This window comes from Lycium barbarum, chromosome 9 (assembly GCF_019175385.1).
Source record: "Lycium barbarum isolate Lr01 chromosome 9, ASM1917538v2, whole genome shotgun sequence".
Taxonomy (NCBI): Eukaryota; Viridiplantae; Streptophyta; class Magnoliopsida; order Solanales; family Solanaceae; genus Lycium; species Lycium barbarum.
The window spans coordinates 24,341,201-24,363,452 of record NC_083345.1 but is presented as its reverse complement, the minus strand read 5'-3'; the positions used below and the strand labels follow the sequence as shown (position 1 = coordinate 24,363,452).

General features: G+C 36.2%; 1 protein-coding gene across 4 annotated transcripts in view; it reads right to left on the bottom strand.

Moving 5' to 3' along the window:
• Nucleotides 1-3,987: 3,987 nt before the first annotated feature.
• The window catches only part of LOC132610452 (phospholipid--sterol O-acyltransferase), a 33,490-nt gene continuing 15,225 nt past the window's right edge, over nucleotides 3,988-22,252 (bottom strand). For 2 of the 4 annotated variants that reach the window (XM_060324743.1, XM_060324745.1), the window contains exons 8-16: nucleotides 14,607-14,706; nucleotides 13,485-13,579; nucleotides 12,922-12,973; nucleotides 10,655-10,726; nucleotides 9,628-9,796; nucleotides 5,380-5,484; nucleotides 5,220-5,304; nucleotides 5,046-5,135; nucleotides 3,988-4,315 (exon numbers count right to left, since the gene is read on the bottom strand). In XM_060324743.1, coding sequence (XP_060180726.1) covers nucleotides 5,054-5,135; nucleotides 5,220-5,304; nucleotides 5,380-5,484; nucleotides 9,628-9,796; nucleotides 10,655-10,726; nucleotides 12,922-12,973; nucleotides 13,485-13,579; nucleotides 14,607-14,706 — 760 coding nt within the window. In that variant the 3' untranslated portion in view covers nucleotides 3,988-4,315; nucleotides 5,046-5,053. Of the gene's footprint in view, nucleotides 4,316-5,045; nucleotides 5,136-5,219; nucleotides 5,305-5,379; nucleotides 5,485-9,627; nucleotides 9,797-10,654; nucleotides 10,727-12,921; nucleotides 12,974-13,484; nucleotides 13,580-14,606; nucleotides 14,707-22,252 lie in introns of those variants that run through there. The other 2 variants (XM_060324744.1, XR_009571158.1) reach the window with 2 other exon arrangements.

Genomic DNA, 22,252 nt, shown 5'->3' with positions numbered 1-22,252 from the left:
GGGGTTCCCAAAATCATTTGATTAGAAATATCTTTTACCAATACAAAACTTTCTGGTATACAGACTTTGTCTTGGCAAATATAAACTTTTGGTAATAATGCCCATTTTCTGCCCATTAGCAGATCTAAAACTATGGGTAGTTTAATAAAAATATTTTGAAGGAACTAATCCTTAATTCTTGAATATAATTTAAATCAGCTCCGCTATCAACTAAAGTAGTAAATTCTTTTTTGAAATTATAATCAATTAAAAGAGTAACTTTTATTAAAAAAAAAAAAAAACTTTTGAGAAGTGATAAATTCCAGAGTTTTTAGGAATTCTCCTTCTTTACTGGTACTTCCTTCCACAGATGTATTCTCTAGAATATTATCTGCTGGAATTTCCATAACTTGTTTCCCCCTGTCCTCGATTCTAGAAATTCTCTCATCCAGAATTATATTATGTTGTTTAAGGGTGGAAATCTCCTGCTTGAGATTATCAATCTCTTTTTCCAAATCTTGGGTTGTGGCTGGAGTAGTTATAATATTTCTCCTTTGTTAAAGAAGTTTTTTAACTTCTGACATGGTGTATGGACCTGGTGATTTCTGTATCTGAATGTCAATCTAAATTTCTGGCTTCTTGGGTGCTTTATTCACCTTACCAATGGTTTGAGACCTAAGCTCTTGATCTTTAATAATCTTTAACAAATCCACAAGGTTATTACCATCTAAAACATTGATATTGGTATCTTGGAATTGGGAGAAGAGATTATAAAACTCATCCTCTTCTTTATTACCCTTGCTAGTGCATGGCTGTCCCATTTGAGATGGTGCACATTCTTCATCTGAACTGGCAGAGGTATAATCCTCATTCTCAAGAACTCTAAGATCTTCATTTGATGAAGAGTCCTCCGAATTATCAGACTCAAAACCAGAATCTTTCGGTTCTGAATTTAATAAAATCTTGTATAAAGATTCTTTTAGGTCATCATCAATGTCAAGGTTCTTAATTTTCTCCTCGACTTTACAATTTTTGTAAAAATGACCAACTCTGTCACATTTATAACAGGCTTTTGGATTTTTGGACTTTTGGATTTAACATAATCCTTTCTTTTCTTGAATTCTTTTTTCCGCTTTGCTTTCTTTTGCAAGCATTTCTCTTTCCATACTTGGAAATCTTTCTTCTTTAACTTGCGCCTATGAGGTGCCTTGGTTAGTGGAATATCCATACCAAATTGTACACAAAATTCTCCTAATTGGTGTCTCTCATTCAAACCATGTCTCTTAATTTGCTGATTTAGCTTGATCTCATTGCATAAGGCTAAGCTGGAAGATTCTGGTTTTGAGTCTGATAATTCAGAGGACTCTTCATAAAACTTAAGATTTATAAGTATATATAGTATACATATAACTTACTTATATATATAAGTAAGTTATATGTATTATAACTTAAGTTATTTATAAGTTAAGTTTTTTGTAAGTTTATAAATTTCTATTTATAACTTAAGTATGTTTATATTATAAGTATATTTTAGGTATATCTAGTATAAATATACTTAAATTATAAATAGAAGGTTATAACTTAAGCATATAACTTAATATATATATACAATATGTTGTTAGTTAGTAAATATATAAACTTTAGTTATAAACTTATATAACATATATAAATATACCTACAATATACTAAGAAATACTATAATATACATATACTATACAAAACAAAAACAAAAAGGTTTTTTTTACGTTTAAAACCGGCCGGTTCCAGTTTCCAATTTTGGAACCGGTTAACCGGTAACCGGTGGCCAGTTCGGGTTTTTTGACCGGAAACCGGCCGGTTTTCTAACCGGTTACAGGTCCGGTTTTAACCGGTTAACGGGCTTAGTCGGGGGTATTGCATCTTTATTGTTGATGTAGGTACTGATGGTGTGGATCCTTGCTAGGCACACCCCACATCTCCTCTTTTGGTGAGTCTCACACCGACATGTTTTTTATTAAGGCATAGAGCCTCCATAGAAACAATTATCATGTCATGTTTCGTTTTGGCATAATGTAGCCTCACACTGCTTATATGAATGCTCTTATTTTGTAATTATAATTATAATTCCACGCTTATTGAACCATCAAAATGTTTTATGAGATGTTTCTTTTCCGCAATACGTATGTCACATCTACATATGCATGTAAGGTTTGTCTGCTCGTCAGGGTAAAGGCTTCACCTTATGTAGCTTTAAAGACTTGATGATATCATCCCTCCGATCCTTTTTGTAAGTGCCTCCTAGTTCCCAGTTTGATTTACCTCTTAATGAAACTAATTTTCTGGCTTTTCACCTTCTTATATTGATCTTTTCCAGACAATGAATTGCTAATTGTTATTTCATTTTTAGTGTAAAGAAATTATGTAGGTGAGTTGACTCTTTACTAGAAATAATAGAATCCTTGCAAGATGAACAAGGACATACTATTTTCTTTTTTTGAATCTCTAAATATAGCTACCAGCGGAGTCATTGTGCTGATGGTTAATACAATGTCACCTTTCTCAACCAAAAAATAATCCAAAGCAAATTTTTTCTTCTTTTTTCTATAGGATGTAAATGAGGATGCACCAGACGATATTTTATTGCATTACCTAATTAAAAGAGAAAAATTTCACAAAACATTCATCTTAAACTTGTAAAAACTTCTTCAAATCACACCAAGATGAACTTGGAAGAAGTAGGAAAGCCTAATTTTGAATTTAGATTACTAGGATCAAAGATGCAACTTTAGTAATTTTCATGCATAACCAATTTTTCATTCGAACTGTTGATTCTTTTCAAGTTATCATATCAAACCAAAAAGAAAGGTGTATAGAAATGTTTTAGCGTATTTAACAAACCTGTCCTTTTGTGGCTCTGGCATCAGCTCTTGGTCGTATTCTGCATAACTTCTCCAATTATCTGTTGTTGATGACCAATTACGGAGAAAAAAGGGTGAACCCCAACTTTGTTTTTAAAATCAAATTCCTCCTTAACTTTGAACAATAGACATTCTCTTACCTTTATCCTATGCAATGACTATTACCCTTGTTTTTTTCAATCCTCAATTTATGTAATACATTTTTATATTATTATATATTAATTATTTTTTTAATCTAGATATTTATAGATTCTTATTTAAGTTCATTAACATTATAAGTAGAATAATACTTTTATGAATTTGTAACAAAATCTAATGCTATTTTTTATGATTGTTATCTCAATATTATATGCAGTAAGTATGTATATATGCATGTACATGCATGTGTGTAGATTAAAGTTTTACTTCTCTCTTATTCTCTATTGTTTAATAAATAAACAAGTTTAATTGGTCGCCACTAATGGAATATTTCTTAAATTATAATAAAATTCATTTACAGTATAAATAAATCAATTTTAAAAATTTACCTCTATTATATAATTGTTTTTGCATTACCTACATATAAATATATTTATAAAGTTACTATGAACTTTATTTTTCACTTGATAAAAAAATATTAAAGTTTTGATTATTTTTTAATAAAATTATTTTTTTGTTTATTCTGATAATTTATTTTATTATAAAACATCATTAACTTATATACTTAATTAGTATTTAATTAGTATTTCTCCCATTTTTCTTTTCCTAGAAGATAATATTTATCTTTTACAAGAAATCTTTTACATAAATTAAAAACATGAAAAAATATCATGCTTTTTTATATATATATATATAAGTTTAAAAAAAAAAAAGACAAAAGTTGATAATGTAGGGGTAAAATAGGCATTTAAAAAGTCCATTAGGATAAAGGGGGGAGAATGTCTATTGTTCAAAGTTAAGGGAGAGTTTGATTTTTAAAGCATAATTGGGGGTGTAAATGATTTTCACCCGAGAAAAAAAAAGACACAGAAAAGACGTTCACTTCTCATGCTTGAACCCAAATAAGTCATCCATGCAAAGTCTTGGATTGTGCGTTTCCATTATCTAAATATTAGTCAAAAATAACCAGTGATAGTGAAGTCTCAATATATGGATTAAATTTTCAGAAATATTAGCGTCAAATCACCAATGCATACAAAGGATCATCAGAATCTTCCTTAAAATGAATAGAGCTATCTTATTCTAAGCTGTAATTACATTCTGGAACATGTTCTGGTTATACATTTAATTAATACTCTACAAAATTTCTTCCATTTGGACGTACAGGTGGTCCAGATGCTCTCCAAGTTTATGATACACAGACGAAGTTGGATGTGATGCTGTCCGGACGAACATCCAGTCTTTGCTCTCTGAATCATTTGGCCTTGTTCTTCTAATGTTTGTGGAATGTACATCTGTTTCTGCAAATCACATGAAAACTTGTTCCTTCAAAACAAAATTTCTATGGCAAAAAGATCTGTCACTGGTGCTTAGAAATTGCTGAATTATCACAGTTATACAATGGAAGTTGGTCTTCCACATCATTATCAACAGTGAATACTTGACTCCTTTTTGCAGACTAGGTATCATTTCTGGAGAATTTTCCAGCTTCAGCTCAATATCCTTTAATTATTATTTAGGTTCTTGAAATCTGGAAACTCCTATTTTGGAGGAAAACCCAACTCTACAGCTGCCAATCCAAACTTTTTTTCATCTCTCAGAAAGATAGGTAGGAGCATCATATACGATTACTCGAGGGAAAGCACTGGACTATCACTTAAAAAATTTCCCACTTTTTGCCTCCCACAACTAAAGAATTCAAAGCACCAAGAACATCACAAAATCATACATCATAAAAATAAAATGACCACCTTTTTTGATAAAGTGATAAAATAAAATGACCATCATTATTCTGCTCCCTTCAAGAAATTAGCTGATTATTCCTTGACCATTTGAGGCATGTAAAAGTACTTCCTAAATCTCAAGGTAAATGGACAACAAGTGATTATCCCTTAGTTTTGAAGCACAAAGTACATTTTAGCAAGTCTCGGTCCTGTTATCGCATATTTTGGTTCTAATTTTAGGCTTCCTTAGGATAATCAGCTGTTGCATTGTTCTTATCCCTTCTAACAAAGAAAGAAAGAAGCACACCTTAAAAATCATACATAGTGCGACAGGAGATCAGATGTAGAATTCTTCAATCTGCAACTCTGTCCCAAGTGAACATCCCCGAATAGATATCTGCATCAATGTAACCGGAGAAAGGTGGCCTAACTACACAAAAGGAGAACATTATTTTGCAAAATTTAATTGAAAAATTCTTACCTGTATTCACAATGTTCAGGCCATGCGCATCGAGCTTTCCCGTAATCCCAATAGCAGTCCTCATCCCTCAGAGGCCCACGCTTTGCTTTTTGTTGCAATACTTACAATGTCAATAGAAACTCAACATTCATAGAAGAAGTTAATGAGGAATCAGACCCACCTTTTGTAACAAAGTTAGACTTTTTATCAGGATGAATATCATGCCACATCTCAAGCCACAGCTCCCGCATCAGAGCTGGAGATCTGACAATGTTCCTGTGATTTGCTACCCAAGAAAATTTACAGTCATCAAATTGAAGAATGCTACGATGTGTAAGATGTCTAAGGCTGATTCAATATCTTATATCTGGAACAACTCAACATTACCAAATTTATTCTATGCAATTGTACAAGATCTTCAATCTAGCATCATGTGGAAACTGAACATCCTATACACAAGATTGGTTTGAGGTATAAAATGATGTACAATGTCTTAATTATGTCCAGTATCAGAGCTTGGAACCGTCTTAAACCGATGAAGAAACCAAGAAAAGTAATAATCATTATTCTATGGAATTGGACAAGCCCTCAAAACATGCTACTCGGGCAAGCTGGAAATTCCAATGTCTGCTTTTTGAACTAATATTAAGTTTTCTCCCAAAAGAATATTATCCAGGAATAAATTTAGGATGATCTTCTGCGAAGTTTGACTATTACAATAAGGCTGGGCATGCATTACAATGATGATCTTTCTCTCTACCAAATTTTTTTTTTTTTTTTTTTTAGATAAGAAAAAATAATTTTATTAATAACGGAGAAGATTCTCCAGTATACAAGCTGTACACAAAAAAGTAGAGAATCTACAACATAATATGATTCTTTATGAACGACATTCGATCTTCTATACAAACTGGAATTTCATTAGTGCGCCAAAAAGAAACTTGGAATAAGAGGCTATTCCTCATATAAACATAGTCGTCCTCTATCCCCTCAAATACTTGTCTGTTCATCTACAAACGCACTACCAAAAGTCCAAATAACTACAGCCATGGATTGCCCAACCCCTTACCCAGGATGCATGTATGTACGTGCATGTGTTTATATCAGTCTTGATTTCAAAAGGAAAAAGCTTTTGCTTGTTTCAATCTAAAAGGAGATTATGTCTTTAAACATTAAAAATACAGCAAATTTTTGGATGTTATCTAGATTTAACTTGACAGTCATAACAAGCTACTGACTGGACTCAAGTTATGATCAATTCACAAGAAGGAAATGCTGAAAGTTTGTACCCAACGGGTCGTTATGTGTTTTTTGACCATTTTACCCCTGTTGACCAATTCCCGCGACTATAAGCGATTCCAGTGAAAACTGAAGGATATAGAATCCTTAAGTGAAAGTATTTGACCAATTGTTGACTTTTGGGTACACGGACCTTTTTCGGATTTCCGTGAGGTCCGAAGGGTCGTTTATGACTTGGTGGGGTGGTTGTTTCGGTTCCCGAGGCATTTGATTGTGTTTTGGGGTACGTGGTTGGAAACTTGGTTTTATCCGTTTGGGGCTGACTTGGTTTTATGTGTGTGCATATCTGATTTGTGTACGGGAGGCCTCGGATTGATGTTGGGATTTCGGAAAAGACTTGCGAAAAACCAGATTTTGATGGTTCTTGTGTGACCACCACGACGGGCTTGGTGCCGCTGTAGCGGGACTTGACCGCCATAGCGGTGGCATGGACTTTCTTTGATTCCGCCATGGCGGATGGTCTGACCGCCATAGGCGAGGCCACTATGGCACAATCCTGGCCGCCACGGCGAGGGATGGCCTTTAATGATTTCCGCTATAGCGGAAGGCCTGACCGCTACGGCGGTATCGCCATGGCGATCCTGGTGACCGCTGTAGCTGATCCACGGGACCAGAAACTCATTTTATATTCCTAAGTTCGAACCATTAGTCCAACACTTCTAAAACCTAATTCTAAGAGCTTAGGGAGGTGAATATTGAAGAGACTTGGAATCATCTTTGAGGGTAAGTTCTAAACCATTATCTTGCTTATCTACCTTGCCTTGAGTTTCCATAGTGGTTTAAGGTCCTAGAGTGTTGGGTGTTGAGACTTAGACTTTTAATCATGAAACCCTTAGTATAAATTGTTTATTGTTGATTAACTTACTGTTTATATCACCTAGAAGTGTAGATTAACACATTCTAGGATGGAATTGTTCTATAGTTCAAGAGTCTAATTATGAGACTCAGGGTTTCACCCAAATTTGGGAGTTTTGACTAATTTATGGAATTGAAGGGTCTAAAGTGATTAGAAACCCATGAAATTGAGGATTATGATTTTTGGGACTAAGGGTAGGGTAATTTCACCCTTAATTTCCGGTTTTACCCATATGATTCGTTAGGGTTATTTTGCGTATTCCTGCCAAAATCGATCTTCTTCCAATTAGATGGTCTATTACTTACTTAGCATTGCTATTGCTAGACTCTGAGCGTTCCGAGGCATTACTTAAAGGGAAAGCTCAGGTGGAGTAGCTCGCGGTCTAGTTCTGCATTTGAGGTAAGTTACGGTTTACTTGAGTTATACTTTGATTAGTAGATTGTATATATAGTAGAATTGACGGGAGAAAGCATGATTAGGTCTTCGAACACGACGTCTGGTTGGATATTACCTAGGATGGTATGACTTCTGATTATGTGGGCTTGTCGCCGTTACTTTATGTATTGAACCATGAGGTGTACTTGTTGTGTTTTGGAAGGAAAGGGCTGATATATACTCTTCGTGTTGATTGAGATAACTCGTATGATTCATGTTATTGTTGAGTTGATTTATCTGGGTCTTGTTGTGACTTATGGCATTGACTTGTATTTCATTGGCATTGATATTATTGATTGATCATGCTTATATTTTTGTGGTGCTTCATATTGGGTTCTAGACTTGAACCATATCTTGAGACTCATCTTGTGTACGGATATATATATATAAGGCACATTTGACAGGGGGTGAGGATGTGGCCTAGTTATGGGCTCGTGATCCGAGGTCAGTTTCGGAGCGAGTGGTACATGGACACCCTAGGTCCCTCGCGGGTACCATAGGTCCCTCGCGGGTCATGTCTATCGTGCGAACAAGGCCTTTAGCATGTGTATACGGTGGAGATACTTATCATTGGTTGCATTGCATTAGACATCATCCTTTCTTGTGATTCGTTGTTGAATGGTTGTTGTTGTTGTTGTTGTTGTGTTGTTGTGCCTATCTGTCTATCTTGCTGGTTTCACGAATGTATGCATGATACTAATCTTAGTCGGCCTATGATATCTACAGGTACATAGTGTTTGTACTGATACTACCTTGCTGCACCCTTTTTTAGTGCAGATTGCATTCCGGGGTCGTCTTCTAGACCTCGCATATAGCTGCTTCCTGACCAGATCTGAGGGTGAGCTCCTACCGTCCTATCCATGCCATGTTGCCCGGAGATCTCTCCTATTTGATGTCTATCCTATTTCCAGACATTATTGTTATATTCAAACACTTATGTATTTCTTAGACAATACTTATGGTTAGAGTCCTTGTACGATGACTTTTATTTCTTGGGGTTGTAATTTGTAGTATTCCGCATTTATTTACTATATATGGCATGACTTGGCCATATTATTATTGATTATGTTGTTCTTTCGGTTGTATTTGGATAAATGAATGATTAATCAGTTAAGGGATGGTTCGCCCACCAGGGGGTTAGTGTGGGTGCCATCACGACGGGTTGGGTTGTGACATATAGAGTCAAAGAGAGTTTCACATGTGGCTGACTCTGATGGTTCAGTGGACTTAGAAATGGGAGTTAGTAACGAAGTTGCATGTGGGTAAAATCTGGGGAGGGGTGGCTTTTCGTGGTGGTTTATGGTGGATTAGTGTTAAGTTTACGTGGAGTTGGGGTTGGGTTTTAAAAAGAATAGATGGGGGTTGGTGAGAGGGGAGGGCAGAATGGTAAAAAGGGTGGTGTTTAATTGGGACACGTGTCTTTGGTGTTTAATTGGGACATGTGCCTTAGTCAATAAGAGCATAGATGAGCCAATGTGGCAACAACAATGGCACAGGTGGCAACAATTAACGGAGAGGCAAGATTGTTCAATTTCGCATTGTTCAGGGGCAAATTTGGCTCTTTGCCCTAAGAATTAGGAAAACAGAGAGGAAAGTAAAGAAATAATGGGCGAGAAAATTCATATCATAAAGAAGAAAAATAACTGCATTCCGCAGCTTTTGGGTATTAAACAGGTAAAGCACAGCCACAAATGAGACATAGGAAATCAGATGGTGAACCAGAAGAAAGGAAAGTTTATATTCTAGCCAACAGGAAAAAGTGAGAAAGAGGGTTAAATAACCAAGAAATTCATTTAGAAAACTTAAATAAGAAAAAGGAAATTGAGATATTTCAGATACCTTTATCAAGCTCCCAAACTGCTGTTCTCGTTCCTGGAGAACTTTCAGAATCCTCATAATAGGTTATGTACTTCACCGTAGGTAACCTTGTCATATTGTGAATGATATCTTCACCATGTAGATGCTTTATATTTTGATGCACTTGTACATCTGAGCCATCATGCTCTGACTGATGTTGTCAAAGACAGAGAGTAAGATAGAGCTGCAGTTGCCAGTGAGTAACCAATATAAATGCTACAATCATTCATAAGCAAGCTTAGCAGAAAACTGGAGAGTATGATGTCATGTGACTAAATTTTCATGAATATGTTATGTTTCCCACATGAAGCCAATGAAGTGAAAGGGATCTAACGAAATAACACTGCATAGCTTGGTTATATTCGGGCCCTCGATCTGAATGAATCTCCCCTTTCCATGGAGGTCAATCTTTGTTCCACAAAGGACGATTCATTCAGATCGAGGGCCCAAATCATTCAGTTGGTGTAGATGGTGGAAAGCCCTTCTCCGACCCTGACTGTCCAACCCAAGACCAGATGAACCGCTGAATTGGGAAAAAGTAGATGTAGTTCTAACCGCACTCAAAGGTATGGCAGCTAGGCCAAACTAACACTGAGAGATGAATGCTAGGGGATTGTTTTGTAGGAAATGGTGGGAATCTTTAAAACGTATTGCATCAAACATTCAAGTATCTGAGAAATCGCTAATGATTGTCAGACATATCATAATCTTTTAGGAAGCTCTTCTTTGTGTTTGTGTGGGATGGTGAAGTTGTGTTGGTGCTGTTTTCATATGCTAATATGATTAGAAGCCGTCCCCATAATTAGCGCTAGTAAAGGTGGTAATAATGGTGTGGTTTTCCAATTTGACTGAGAATGAGATCAAACAAAATATCAGATACCAAAAAGGAAGACAGATGATTGTCAGACACGAACTCCAAAAAAATACCAGTTTCAAAGTCATAAAATAGAACTGATCAGGGAACAGTGGTATCTTAAATATCTATATCTATGTCAGAGCTTATGAATACCTGTGGTGTCCTTGTTATGTTCACTTTTGGCCCCAGCCAATTCTTGCACCAGGAGAGGGAATGGTATGGCACCTGCGAATCTGCTTTACTTAATAAAAAAAGAATCCCTTGCTTGTACTCATAGTCATAGATATGAAAGTTATCATAAACAAACGGACCCGTTTAATTTAAAAATTACACTACTTCAACTGTCAGATTTTTTCAGCTAATTCATAGTTATAATATAAACCTTATCCCTTGCCACGCATAATATAGTGAAATTATTTCTTATCTTAAGACTACAATTATGTAAAGTTCATTTTAAAGATTCTATTAAGTAACCAATGCAACATTTTAAGTCAATCTATTCACTAGTGGAATGAACAGATGAAATAACATTTCAAACGTGCAGCCATTGTTTTTCAACATGCAGTCACTGATTTTAATAATATTATCTACTTTTTTTCCAACATCAGTGTATCAGGACCAGCTCGCACCACAATAATCCACTGGCACATGCTACTTCCTACCAACAAATAATTCTGTATATGGTTATATTACTAAAATTTGAATTTCAGAGGAATCAATATATTTTTTATAAAAGCTACATTGAGTTCGATTAAAGGTGATGAGCATTTAAAAGCATTAGTTAGTAGGTCATAAATGACGGATTGTCGAAATAATTGTTGTCCATCGTTAAATTGTTACCAACTCATCTAAAAGCTTAAATTGTTAAAGAGAGCACACTTCTTAAATTGTTAAAGAGAGCACAATTTTATTTACTTAATTATGTCATCAACACGCCCCTCACGTGCATATGCTTGATTATTTTTTACTAGTCAAGCATGTGAAAATTCCTTTTGATAATGGGTGGCGATGAGAGTCAAACCTCTGTCTGCTCTGACACCATCTTGAATTGTGTGACCATCTCATCTAAAAGCTTAAGTTGTTGGAGAGAGCACACTTTATTGACTTGATTATGTCTACAACAGCTATGATGAATATTAAAAGAATATGTGTCTAGATTCGTTGAACTTGAATAAGCAAAATATAATAGATTATTACAGGATATGTTAGAAAATTTTGTATTCAACTATAGAAAATTTACATATCTTATTAGACATAGAGTGAGATCTTTTCTGACCCTAATGGCTAGCCGAACACTTGAAAGAGGGAGTTGAAGATGTGAACATGAAGTGAAGAAGTTCCCAGACATGCATGGACTAGGACAAGCTCCTGTATGGAAAGGTTTTTCCCGTATCAAGAGTGTGTTTGGGAGGCCAAGGAAGTTGGATTATACACAGAGGCGATACTTATGCCTCTTCTTTCTCGATAGTATTCGCGGCGAGAAGGAGCATCTCTAAATATGGACCAAGGGATTAAGTGCTTCGACTTCCAACTAGGATCCTGAGGATGATTACATTATCTAAGAATCCTACAAAAGGAGCCCCTCTTCTACATTGCTAATCAATAAAGTCACCAAGAAGCTTCCGTCTTTTATCTCTTCTATTTACACACGGTATCAAAGCCTCGACGCTCTTGTAGAGTTGTTTTGTAGCTCCCACTTACCAGCTGGTAGCTTTTTGTCGCCTGCCTGACCAATATTATTCTACTCTCTTCTTTTTTCTGGCGACCAGCACCGCTCCTCTCTCTAGTGATTAGGAACTAGCGCCGCTCCTCGCTTTGGCGACCCGCAAAACTTCTCTTTTGAGTGACTGGGAGTAAATTCCTTTTCGCACGTAGTGCAATAAGTGTTTTTTCCCGATGTGCAGTTACCAACAACATTCCGAAGAAAAGAATCCAACACTGCGTTTCTTTTTGGTGATTGCGCACTGTTCCACTTGTATTTCAATGGCAACTTTCTATGTTCCCAGAATAAGCTAATCCAAGTTGGTTTTATCACATTGCATTTGAGGGAAGTGTTGAATATCAAGAGAATACGTGTCTAGATTCACACATATCTTGCTTCATTTAACTTGATTAAAGAATATAGAAAATGCTATAGGATATGTTAGACATTAAGCATTTAATTATAGAGTATTTACTTACCATATGTACGTAGCCTGATACTCCTATACAAGAAGTCACTTACGTACATTGTCAATCAACCAAGCCAATGAGTCTTTTATGTTATTTCTTCTAATTGCACATTAAAAAAAGGGAGGTCTGTTACAGTATATCTGACTTATGAGAGCTTTGTAACGACATCTAAAGTTTCAGAAGGAGGTCATTTCAATAAACCAAGTCATTATAAATTTAAACATGCATGAATTTATCCTTCATCATACCGTCTCATCCCCACTTGTTGCGCCTGGGTTTCCTTCAACCAGATTTCCTGACCTAAAAGGAGAAAAATTGAGATACTGTGAGGGATTCAAAGGTTCAAATAGTCAGTATCCAATCAACGAGGTTTAAGAAGCATAAGAAGAGGAAGAATAATTTCTTACTCAAAATGTTTTGATTAATATGTACAAGCAGAGAATAATTTCATATTCTATAGGAAGAATGATTGATTTAGTATCACACACATAGTATCATACTCCATATTGTCTGTATGCAAATTAAATACTAGGACAAATATTTGGAGCTTACGGATTTTAAATGAAGGATACAATGTCCTGCATGCATACTTCAAAATTACATACTTTCACAAAACAAATCATGCAACCTAATCCTCTTTCGGTTTTTTCAAACCTCACAACTCTGTCTCAGTGAAGCTGTGAAGGACCCGGATGAGGAAAAAAAACATGACAAAGTAAGAGCAATAACAATAAGTGAAAAACAATATTCAGATGTGCTGTTTAGAGAGAGCTTTTCAAAATATGCTATCAAGATGCAGAAGACAAATTACCGTGAATACAGAGATCCTTCAATTTCATATATCACATCTGTTATAATCCAATTATCAGGATAAGGCTTCCCACTTGGTGCAAAATAGTAACCAACCTGTTATCAACATGAAGAAACCAAAAAATATTCAGGATCACATATTGAAGGAAGAAAATAACTAGAAGAGGGGAATATAATCACATAGAGGCAAGTTATGATAGCGTGGACAGAAGACTAAAAGTTATGCAAGTCATTTTCACAGGGTAGGGTTAGTAGTGAGACAGAGGTTGATGAATTGAGAAATACAGCCAAACTTGGGGGAACACTGTAACCCACTTGTTTCTTTTCCTTTTCTTTTTCCATATCACTATTTCTTCAATCATCACTTTTTTTCTTGCTTTTCTTTACTTTTCTGCCGCAAACAACGGATGTATATGGTTATGGTAGACAAGCTCTTCCTTTAGGGAAAAAAAAAACAGCCAAAATTAATAAATCAAGCATTATAGCAAATGTTTCTCATTCACATATAACATGACATGGTTGTATATAAACATGTAGACTTTCTGTTTCTGATTTCTTAAACCACAGATCAGAAGAGTCCTCTTAAAAAGTTTCAAGTTGGAAATTTCAACTGAATGCTTAAAAGAATTCCACATCCAAATAGATACTTTCATCAAGAAGTTGTCATGTGAAAGCAATACGGACAAAAGAATTATAATAGACATGCCTAGGTTGATCAACAACAGACAGACTTACAACCTTCTTGCTGTAAGTTTCATGAATGCATAGTACCATTCCACCTCCAAGTAACGTAATACGCAAAGTTTGAAGGTTAATCGAGGCTTTCTAGCTATCCTATCAACTTCAGACGAAGGGTCACCTAGAGAACTAGTTTTTTACTTTTTAAGTTTTGAAGAAGTTCAGAAATTAATATGAGAACATAATGAACTCGCTGCTAAATGAGCACAAAAAAAGTTGATTTAGTGTATATGCCGATTAATTAGTGCAAAACAAGCAATGCTGAGTTCAATAACAGCATATGGCTACAGCCAAATCATCCATGTTAAAATACATATGCACAATAACATAATGAATTTCTAAACTGGTTAGAGCAAAAAATTGACACTTGTGAAGAGAAGAATACCTCAGTCTTCGAATCTACGCCATAAATGCAGAATATGTTCTTGAGAGGTGGTCTTTCCCAAGGTGTTAGAGGATTTAAAATCGGATCAGCATGGTAAGACCTGAATTTTAGATGTTAGAACATGGTATAGCTAGGAATAGTTAGCAAAGAACTAAAGAACAAATAAGCACAATAGCCAATAACTCATGGAAAAAAAGAAAAAAAAAGGTATACACATGATGAGCTAGCATAAACAACTTCCATCGTACAACATTCTTTTAAATAAAGACAACTAAATCGTTGACCAAGTTTTATTTAGTTACTGAGTCCATCTGATATTTACAACTTTGGCTGGCTCAAAGATTAAAAGAAGTTAGAATAAATACAACTGAATTAGCATAATAACATTGATATCACCCTCGGATGTCAAAGTTCTCCATTCAGCTTCAAAAATTACAACCACAAACTCTGGTTCAACTCTTTATCCTAGAAAATTTCTGCTATTCATAAATGGTTCTCTCTCTTTACATTCCAATTTTTAGTTAATCAAATTTTTCTCGTTAACTTAATTATTATAGCATCGTGAATTGATTTTCAATTTTCTCCATATAATTTCTCGCCAAAGTGGATGTACAGCAACCTACATAACTGATTGCGGATAGTTTTGAAGTAAAGAGTAATCATTAAATACTCCCTTCATTTCAGTTTATGTGACAGCATTTCGTTTTTAACCCGTTCCAGGAAGAGAGACTAACATTCTGAATTGGGAAATAGTTTAACTTAAACTTCTCATTTCACCCTTAATGACGAGTTTTCTTTTTTATAAGATAGATATAGACAAGCTTTTGTAGCCACACAAATGCTGAGGCATGTTTAAGAATACAAGTTTCAAAAGTCTTATAGTCACACAAATGTTAAAGCATGTTTAAGACCACAAGTTTCAAAAGGCTTCATTTCTTTTTTAAACTCCATCCCAGTCAAATTTTGCATATAAATTGAAATGGAGGGGTAATAAAAATCAGTAATATAGATCTATCAAAAATAAAAATAAAATTCACTTTACAAGTTGGAGACAAAAATCCAGGGTCTTATGGTTAAAACAAGGTGATAGAAATACTAGATTCTTCCAAAGAATGGCAACATCACACAAAAGATACAACACAATTGACAGATTAATAGTTGGAGGTGAAGAAGTGGTACTTGAGGCTGATATCAAGGAAGTTATGGTTGATTATTATGAAAAGCTGTAATTCAGAAACCGAATCATGGAGGCCTTCTCTGAATTATGTTAGCTGTCCCAAGATAACAGAGGAGGAAAGTCAATGGTTGCAAAGACCTTTTTCTGAAGAAGAAGTGCTAAATACCATCAATTTATGTGCAATCGACAAGGCTCCAGGCCCCGACGGCTTTACAATGGGTTTCTTTAAAGAATGTTGGGATATACTAAAGGAAGACCTAATGCAAACATTCTTAATTTTCATCACAATGAATTCTTTGAGAGATCCTTCAATACTACTTTCATTGCATTGATACCAAAGAAGAATGGGGCAGAAGAACTTAAAGATTTCAGACCTATAAACCTTATCGGAGGAGTTTACAAGATCATCTCTAAAATCATCACAGAAGGACTGAAGACCGTCATGGGGAAGTTGATCGATGAACACCACATGGCCTTCTTGAAAGGGAGACAGATTATGGATACAGCCTTACTAGCTAATGAGCTAGTGGACTCCAGATTCAAACAAGGAAGGCCGGGAATTCTATGTAAATTGGATATCGAAAAAGCTTTTGACCATGTAAATTGGGGCTATCTGCTGAAGATCCTGGAAGACATGGGCTTTGGGCACAAGTGGATAAACTGGATCAAATTTTGCATCTCTAGTGTCAGATTTTTTGTTCTGATAAATGGTTGTTGAACAGGTTTCTTTCAATCTCAAAGGGGTCTCAGACAGGGTGACCTATTGTCACCTTTCTTATTTTTTATTGGTATGGAAGGTCTTAATCACATGGTTAGGACAGCTAAATCTAATGGTTGGATTAGGGGCTTCGACTCTCAAACCACCGTTAGCAACCACTTGGAGATCATTCATTTACTATATGGTGACGATTCACTAGTTTTTTGTGATGCTGAAGTGGAGCAGATCAGACATCTCAGAGCAATCCTGACCAATTTTGAAGCCCTGTCTGGTCTTCATGTCAACTAGAGCAAAAGTTCATTCTATCCAATTGATCAAGTTGATGATCTTCAGAATGTAGCATGGAACCTAGGCTGTCAAGTGGGATCCCTCCCCACTAAGTACCTAGGGATGCCTCTAGGTGCCAAAAACAAATCCAAAGAAATCTGGGATGAAGTTTTGGAGAAATGTAACAAGAAGCTGGCAAGGTGGAAAACCCAATACCTCTCTTTGGGTGGCAGAGTTACACTCATTAATTCTGTCTTGGATGCCCTCCCTACATACATGATGTCTCTCTTCCCACTCCCCAGAGGAGTAGAGAAAAAGATTGACAAACTGAGATGAGACTTTCTTTGGCAAGATAATAAAGTTAATGATGAAAGGAGATCCAAGAACCTGGTCAAATGGGACTCAATTATTTTGAACAAGAAGGAGAGTGGGCTGGGCATTAAGAACTTGGGGTTGCACAACAAAAGTTTGTTGCAGAAATGGCTATGGAGATTCAATTCAGAGGACAATGCTTTATGGAAAAGATTCATTTCCCAGAAATATGGGATGCTAGATCAATGGATTACTAAAGAAGTTAATGGCCCTTACGGTACTAATGTATGGAAATCTATTAGGTTCCACTGGAATGAATTCTGGGCTAATGTAAATATCATAGTTGGCGATGGCAGAAAAACTACTTTTTGGGCAGATCAGTGGATTGGCCATAACAACCTTCAATCGATTTTCCCTAACTTATACTCTATAAGCCTCCAAGCTCAAGCACAAATCAGTCAAGTTTGGAGCCCTCAAGGATGGGATCTTATTTTCAGAAGAGCTCTCAATGATTGGGAAATTGAAAGCTTAACCAATATGCTCCAACTCTTAGCCTCTTTTGGAGGAACTTCAGCTTATCCTGACAGACTAAGATGGAAATTGAACAGCAAAGGAACTTTCTCTGTTAAGTCTGTTTACTGGAATCTCAACCATAGTACCACCCTGATGGAGATTTGGCCCTGGAAGCTCATTTGGAAAGTAAAAATCCCTTTCAAGGTCTCTTGTTTTGTTTGGTTGGTTGCGAGGAGGGCATGCCTGACCCACGAGAAACTACAAAGAAGAGGTTTTCAGATTTGTTCAAGATGTTTCTTATGTGGCCACGATGGTGAAACCAATAAGCACCTTTTCTTACACTGCAAGACAACTACAAATCTGTGGAGCATGTTCTTTTGTATCCTTGGTATCAATTGGACTATGCCTAATACTACTGTTGAGCTTCTCAGATGCTGGAAGAGTGTAGGGAAGAGAGGTGGATAAGAAGATTGGTGGCAGATCATCCCAGCTTGTGTTTGGTGGACAATATGGAAGGAAAGGAACGCTAGAATTTTTTAGGGCACTAGTAGCTCTATCCAGAAAATTAGGATGAATTGTCTAAATCTCTTCTATTTTTGGTGTAAACAAAATTTGTGGGGGGAGATAGGAGACCTGGTAGATTTAATAGGACAAATGTAAGTTTTTGTTGGGTGCTCCTTATACTTTTGCTGTAAAGATTACAATTCAGCTTCAGTTTTTTTTTTTTTATATTAAGCCATCACCATTAGGTTGTGAACCTATGGTGTGGGGGGTTTGGCTTGACCCCTACCATGTATTATATAAGTAAAGATAATTTACAATGACTAGAGGGGGACATGGAACCTTGCCTCTAGTCTACAAAAGAGATTGTAAAAACAATCTAAAAGGGAGGAGATAGCCAAATGAACAGAATCCTCCCTAGCTATCAAGATATTCTAGCTTACAAAGAAGTTACATTTTTCAAATCTTCTTCTAAAAGTAGGAAGTTGTTGCTTATCAAGTTGAATTAGCCCCTTGACTTCTCTTGGTAAATCCCTTTGAGAAAGATATAAGGTCCTCCTTCTACTTGTTGAAGCCATTTTAGCAAGGAAATCAGCCGCCATGTTAGCCTCTCTGTAACAGTGAGAAATTTGCACAGTTGCATCTTTAAGAAAGCCATTTGTGGTGTTGATGATCTGCTTGAGCTTCAAGTTGTCTGTATCTTTGTTGAGCAACATCTTGACTATGAGTTGGGAGTCTAGCTCAATTTGCACATTATCAAAGCCATGATTCATGCACCATCTAATGCCATGCTCAGCAGCCAATGCTTCTGCAATATTGTGACTCTCACAATCCACAGAGATAGAAAAAGCCATTATTAGATCCCCTTCCTCATTTCTTAGAATGTCACCTATACCGGCACGGTTAGGAATATCCACAAAACTACCATCAGTGTTAAGTTTAAACCATCCCATCTCTGGTTTTCTCCAACATACAGGGATGCATTTTACCACAGGGCTAAGTTTTTCAATCATGTCACAACAGTTACACCAGTTGCCTTCTACATTGATGTTGGGATATGCAACAGTTATTGCAGCTTTCATGTTCCAGGTGATTTGCATTTCCATCTTGTATAAATCAAACTTCTTTTGTTCCCCAAATCTGCAAGAACTCCAAGCTTTCCATATCTCCCACAATATCATCATTGGAGCAATCTGCATAGTAAATTTGTGGACCTTGTTTTTGGCTTTCCTATTCCACCATTCTTCAAGTAAACCTCTGAAAGGAATATTGTGATGTTTAAAGCCCAAAGGGGCACCAATTTTGTTCCACAGGTGATGAGCAACCTTTCCTTCAATAAAAGCATGCTGAGGTGTTTCATCTTGTGGTGAGATGCAACATATACAGTCTTTAAAGCCTTGTTTACCGAATTTAGCCACAACATCTTTGAAAGGTAATTTGTTGTGTAACAATCTCCAACTAAGGAAAGAGATCTTGAAGGGAACTGCATTGTGCCAGATTTTAGTAATCAAAGGTGCTTTTTGTCTAAGACTTCTAATAATGGTCCAAGCAGATTTATTTGAATATCGACCATTATCAGTAGCCTTCCACACTGCATAATCCATGTCATTCACATCCCCAATACCAACAGAACTAATGAAAAGAGCAATGTGACCTGGCATGGTGTTGTAGAGCTTTTGAATATTCCACCTATTATTGTTCATAAAATCTCTCACCTTGATTCTTTGTCCATTACCAATCATGAAGTCAGGACATATTTGAGCTAAAGGGCCCATTCCTGTCCAGTCATCCCACCAAAAATTACAATCTCCAGAGTTGATTTTCCAGTTAATGCACTTTTCACTTTTGTCTCTTGCCCATAGCAAATGTTTCCATGCTTGAGAGTCACCTGGAACCCATTTCTTAGCAACATGATGTTTTCTGATGCAATATTTTGCCTTTAAAAAATCAGCCCACAGTGAATTCATTGATCGAAACCTCCACCATCTCTTAACAGCAAGAGTATTTGAGATATCCATCATATTCCTGATGCCAATACCAGATTCATCTTTGGGGAAACAAAGCTTATTCCAATCACACCAGTGGTACTTGTTTTTATCATTATCAGTCCCCCAAAAAAAGTTACACATATGTTTTTCAATAAGTTCCAAAGTTCTTTTTGGAGGATTAATGGCACTGAGAATATAAGTAGGAAGAGCTTGGATCACACTTTTGATTAGAATCTGTCTACCCCCACAAGATAGCATGTTTCCTTGCCAACCATTTAGCCTTTTAAAAACTTTAGTCACCATACTATCAAAGTATCTAATTTTCTTTTTTCCAATGTATATGGGGCACCCAAGGTAAGTAAAAGGGAATTATTTGTCCATGAAACCAGTACACTTTCTTAATCTGTTGATTCTATAAGCACAAGTTTTTGGACAAGTTAGAAAACAACTTTTATCAGGATTAACCAACTGTCCAGAGACCCTCTCATACTTAACAATTTGCTTCATGACCAGTTTGACAAATTTGCTGTTCCCACTACTGAATATGACAATGTCATCAGCATAAGCAAGGTGAGTAATTTGGGGTCCATTTATGTTCATGGTGAAGGGGATGAAATTAGGATTCAAAAGTAGATTATTGAGTGATCTTGACAAAACTTCAGCAGCTAGCACAAACAGTGAAGGGGAAATAGGGTCTCCCTGTTTTAATCCATGAGAAGAAGTAAAGAAACCATGCCTAGAACCATTTACTATAATGGAATACCACACATTAGAAATACTCCTCCAGATAAGATCAATCCATATATTATTGAAGCCAAATTTTTTTAAAACATCTTTCAAAAAAGTCCAAGACAGCCTATCATAGGCTTTAGCCATATCAAGCTTAATAACAACATTCGCCCCTTTGTTATTCTTTGAAATATTGTGGACAATTTCTTGTGTCAACATCACATTATCTGTGATAAGTCTACCAGAAATGAAACCACTTTGATTCTCAGAAATAAGAGCAGGAAGTAAGGGATTTAATCTATTAGCTAAAATTTTGAAAATGATTTTGTTGGAGAAGTTGCTCAAACTTATAGGCCTGAGATCAGAAAAGCTATTAGGCGAGTCTATCTTAGGGATCAGAGCCAAACAAGTATGAGTATAAAATTTGGTGAGGTTCTTTCCCAAGAAAAATTCATTGACAAAATTATAAATATCATCCTCTATAATGTCCCAACATACCTGAAAGAACTTGCCATTGAAACCATCAGGACCTGCTGAACTCTCACTGCTCATGCCAAAAACCGCATTTTTAATTTCCTCTTTGCAAGGTATCCTAGTTAGTCTAGCATTGTGTTCCTCAGTGATGATGTGAGGGATACAATCCATCACACTACTGGTTCTCTGTTGATGATTAAGGTTGAACTGCTTCTTAAAATGTCTGATAGCAGCTTTAGCAATCTTTTCTTCCCCTTGTATCCATTTGCCCTTGTGATTTTTGATCCTCTGAATCTGAAGCCTTCTTCTTTTGTTCCTTAACACACTGTGGAAGTACTTGGTGTTTTTATCACCATCTTTGAACCATGTGAGCCGAGTTTTCTGTTTTAAGAGATTATCCTGTAGGTTCAACCACCTTATGTACTCAGCATATCCTTTATTTAGCCTCTCCCTACTATGATCAGTATTTTGCAAGATGTCACAGTTTTCCAGAAGTTCCATTTTAGCCTCCCAAGTGCTAACATTTTCATGAATGTCCCCGATACTATTTCTTGACCAGCAGCTGAGTTGTCTGCTCAGATTCTTGAGTTTACACTGTAGTCTCCACATAGCATTGCCTTTAACTATAATATTCCAGGACTCCTTGACAACTTCCATGAAATCATCTTGACCGGCCCAACAGTTCAGGAACTTAAAGTACTTGATATTGTTGTGTTGGTCACTGTTGCATTTAAAAACCAAAGGTCTGTGATCAGAACCTGTCCTGGGAAGATGTTCCACCATATTGTTTTGGAACTTGATAGCCCATTCATCATTGATTAGAAATCTATCCAACCTTTTCCACACTCGTTTGCTTGGCCTCCAATTATTGCACCAGGTATACCTTGGACCTGTAAATCCCACATCACTTAGACCACAAGATTCCATGCAGTTTATGAACTCAATACTCTTGTAAGCTCTGTGTGGA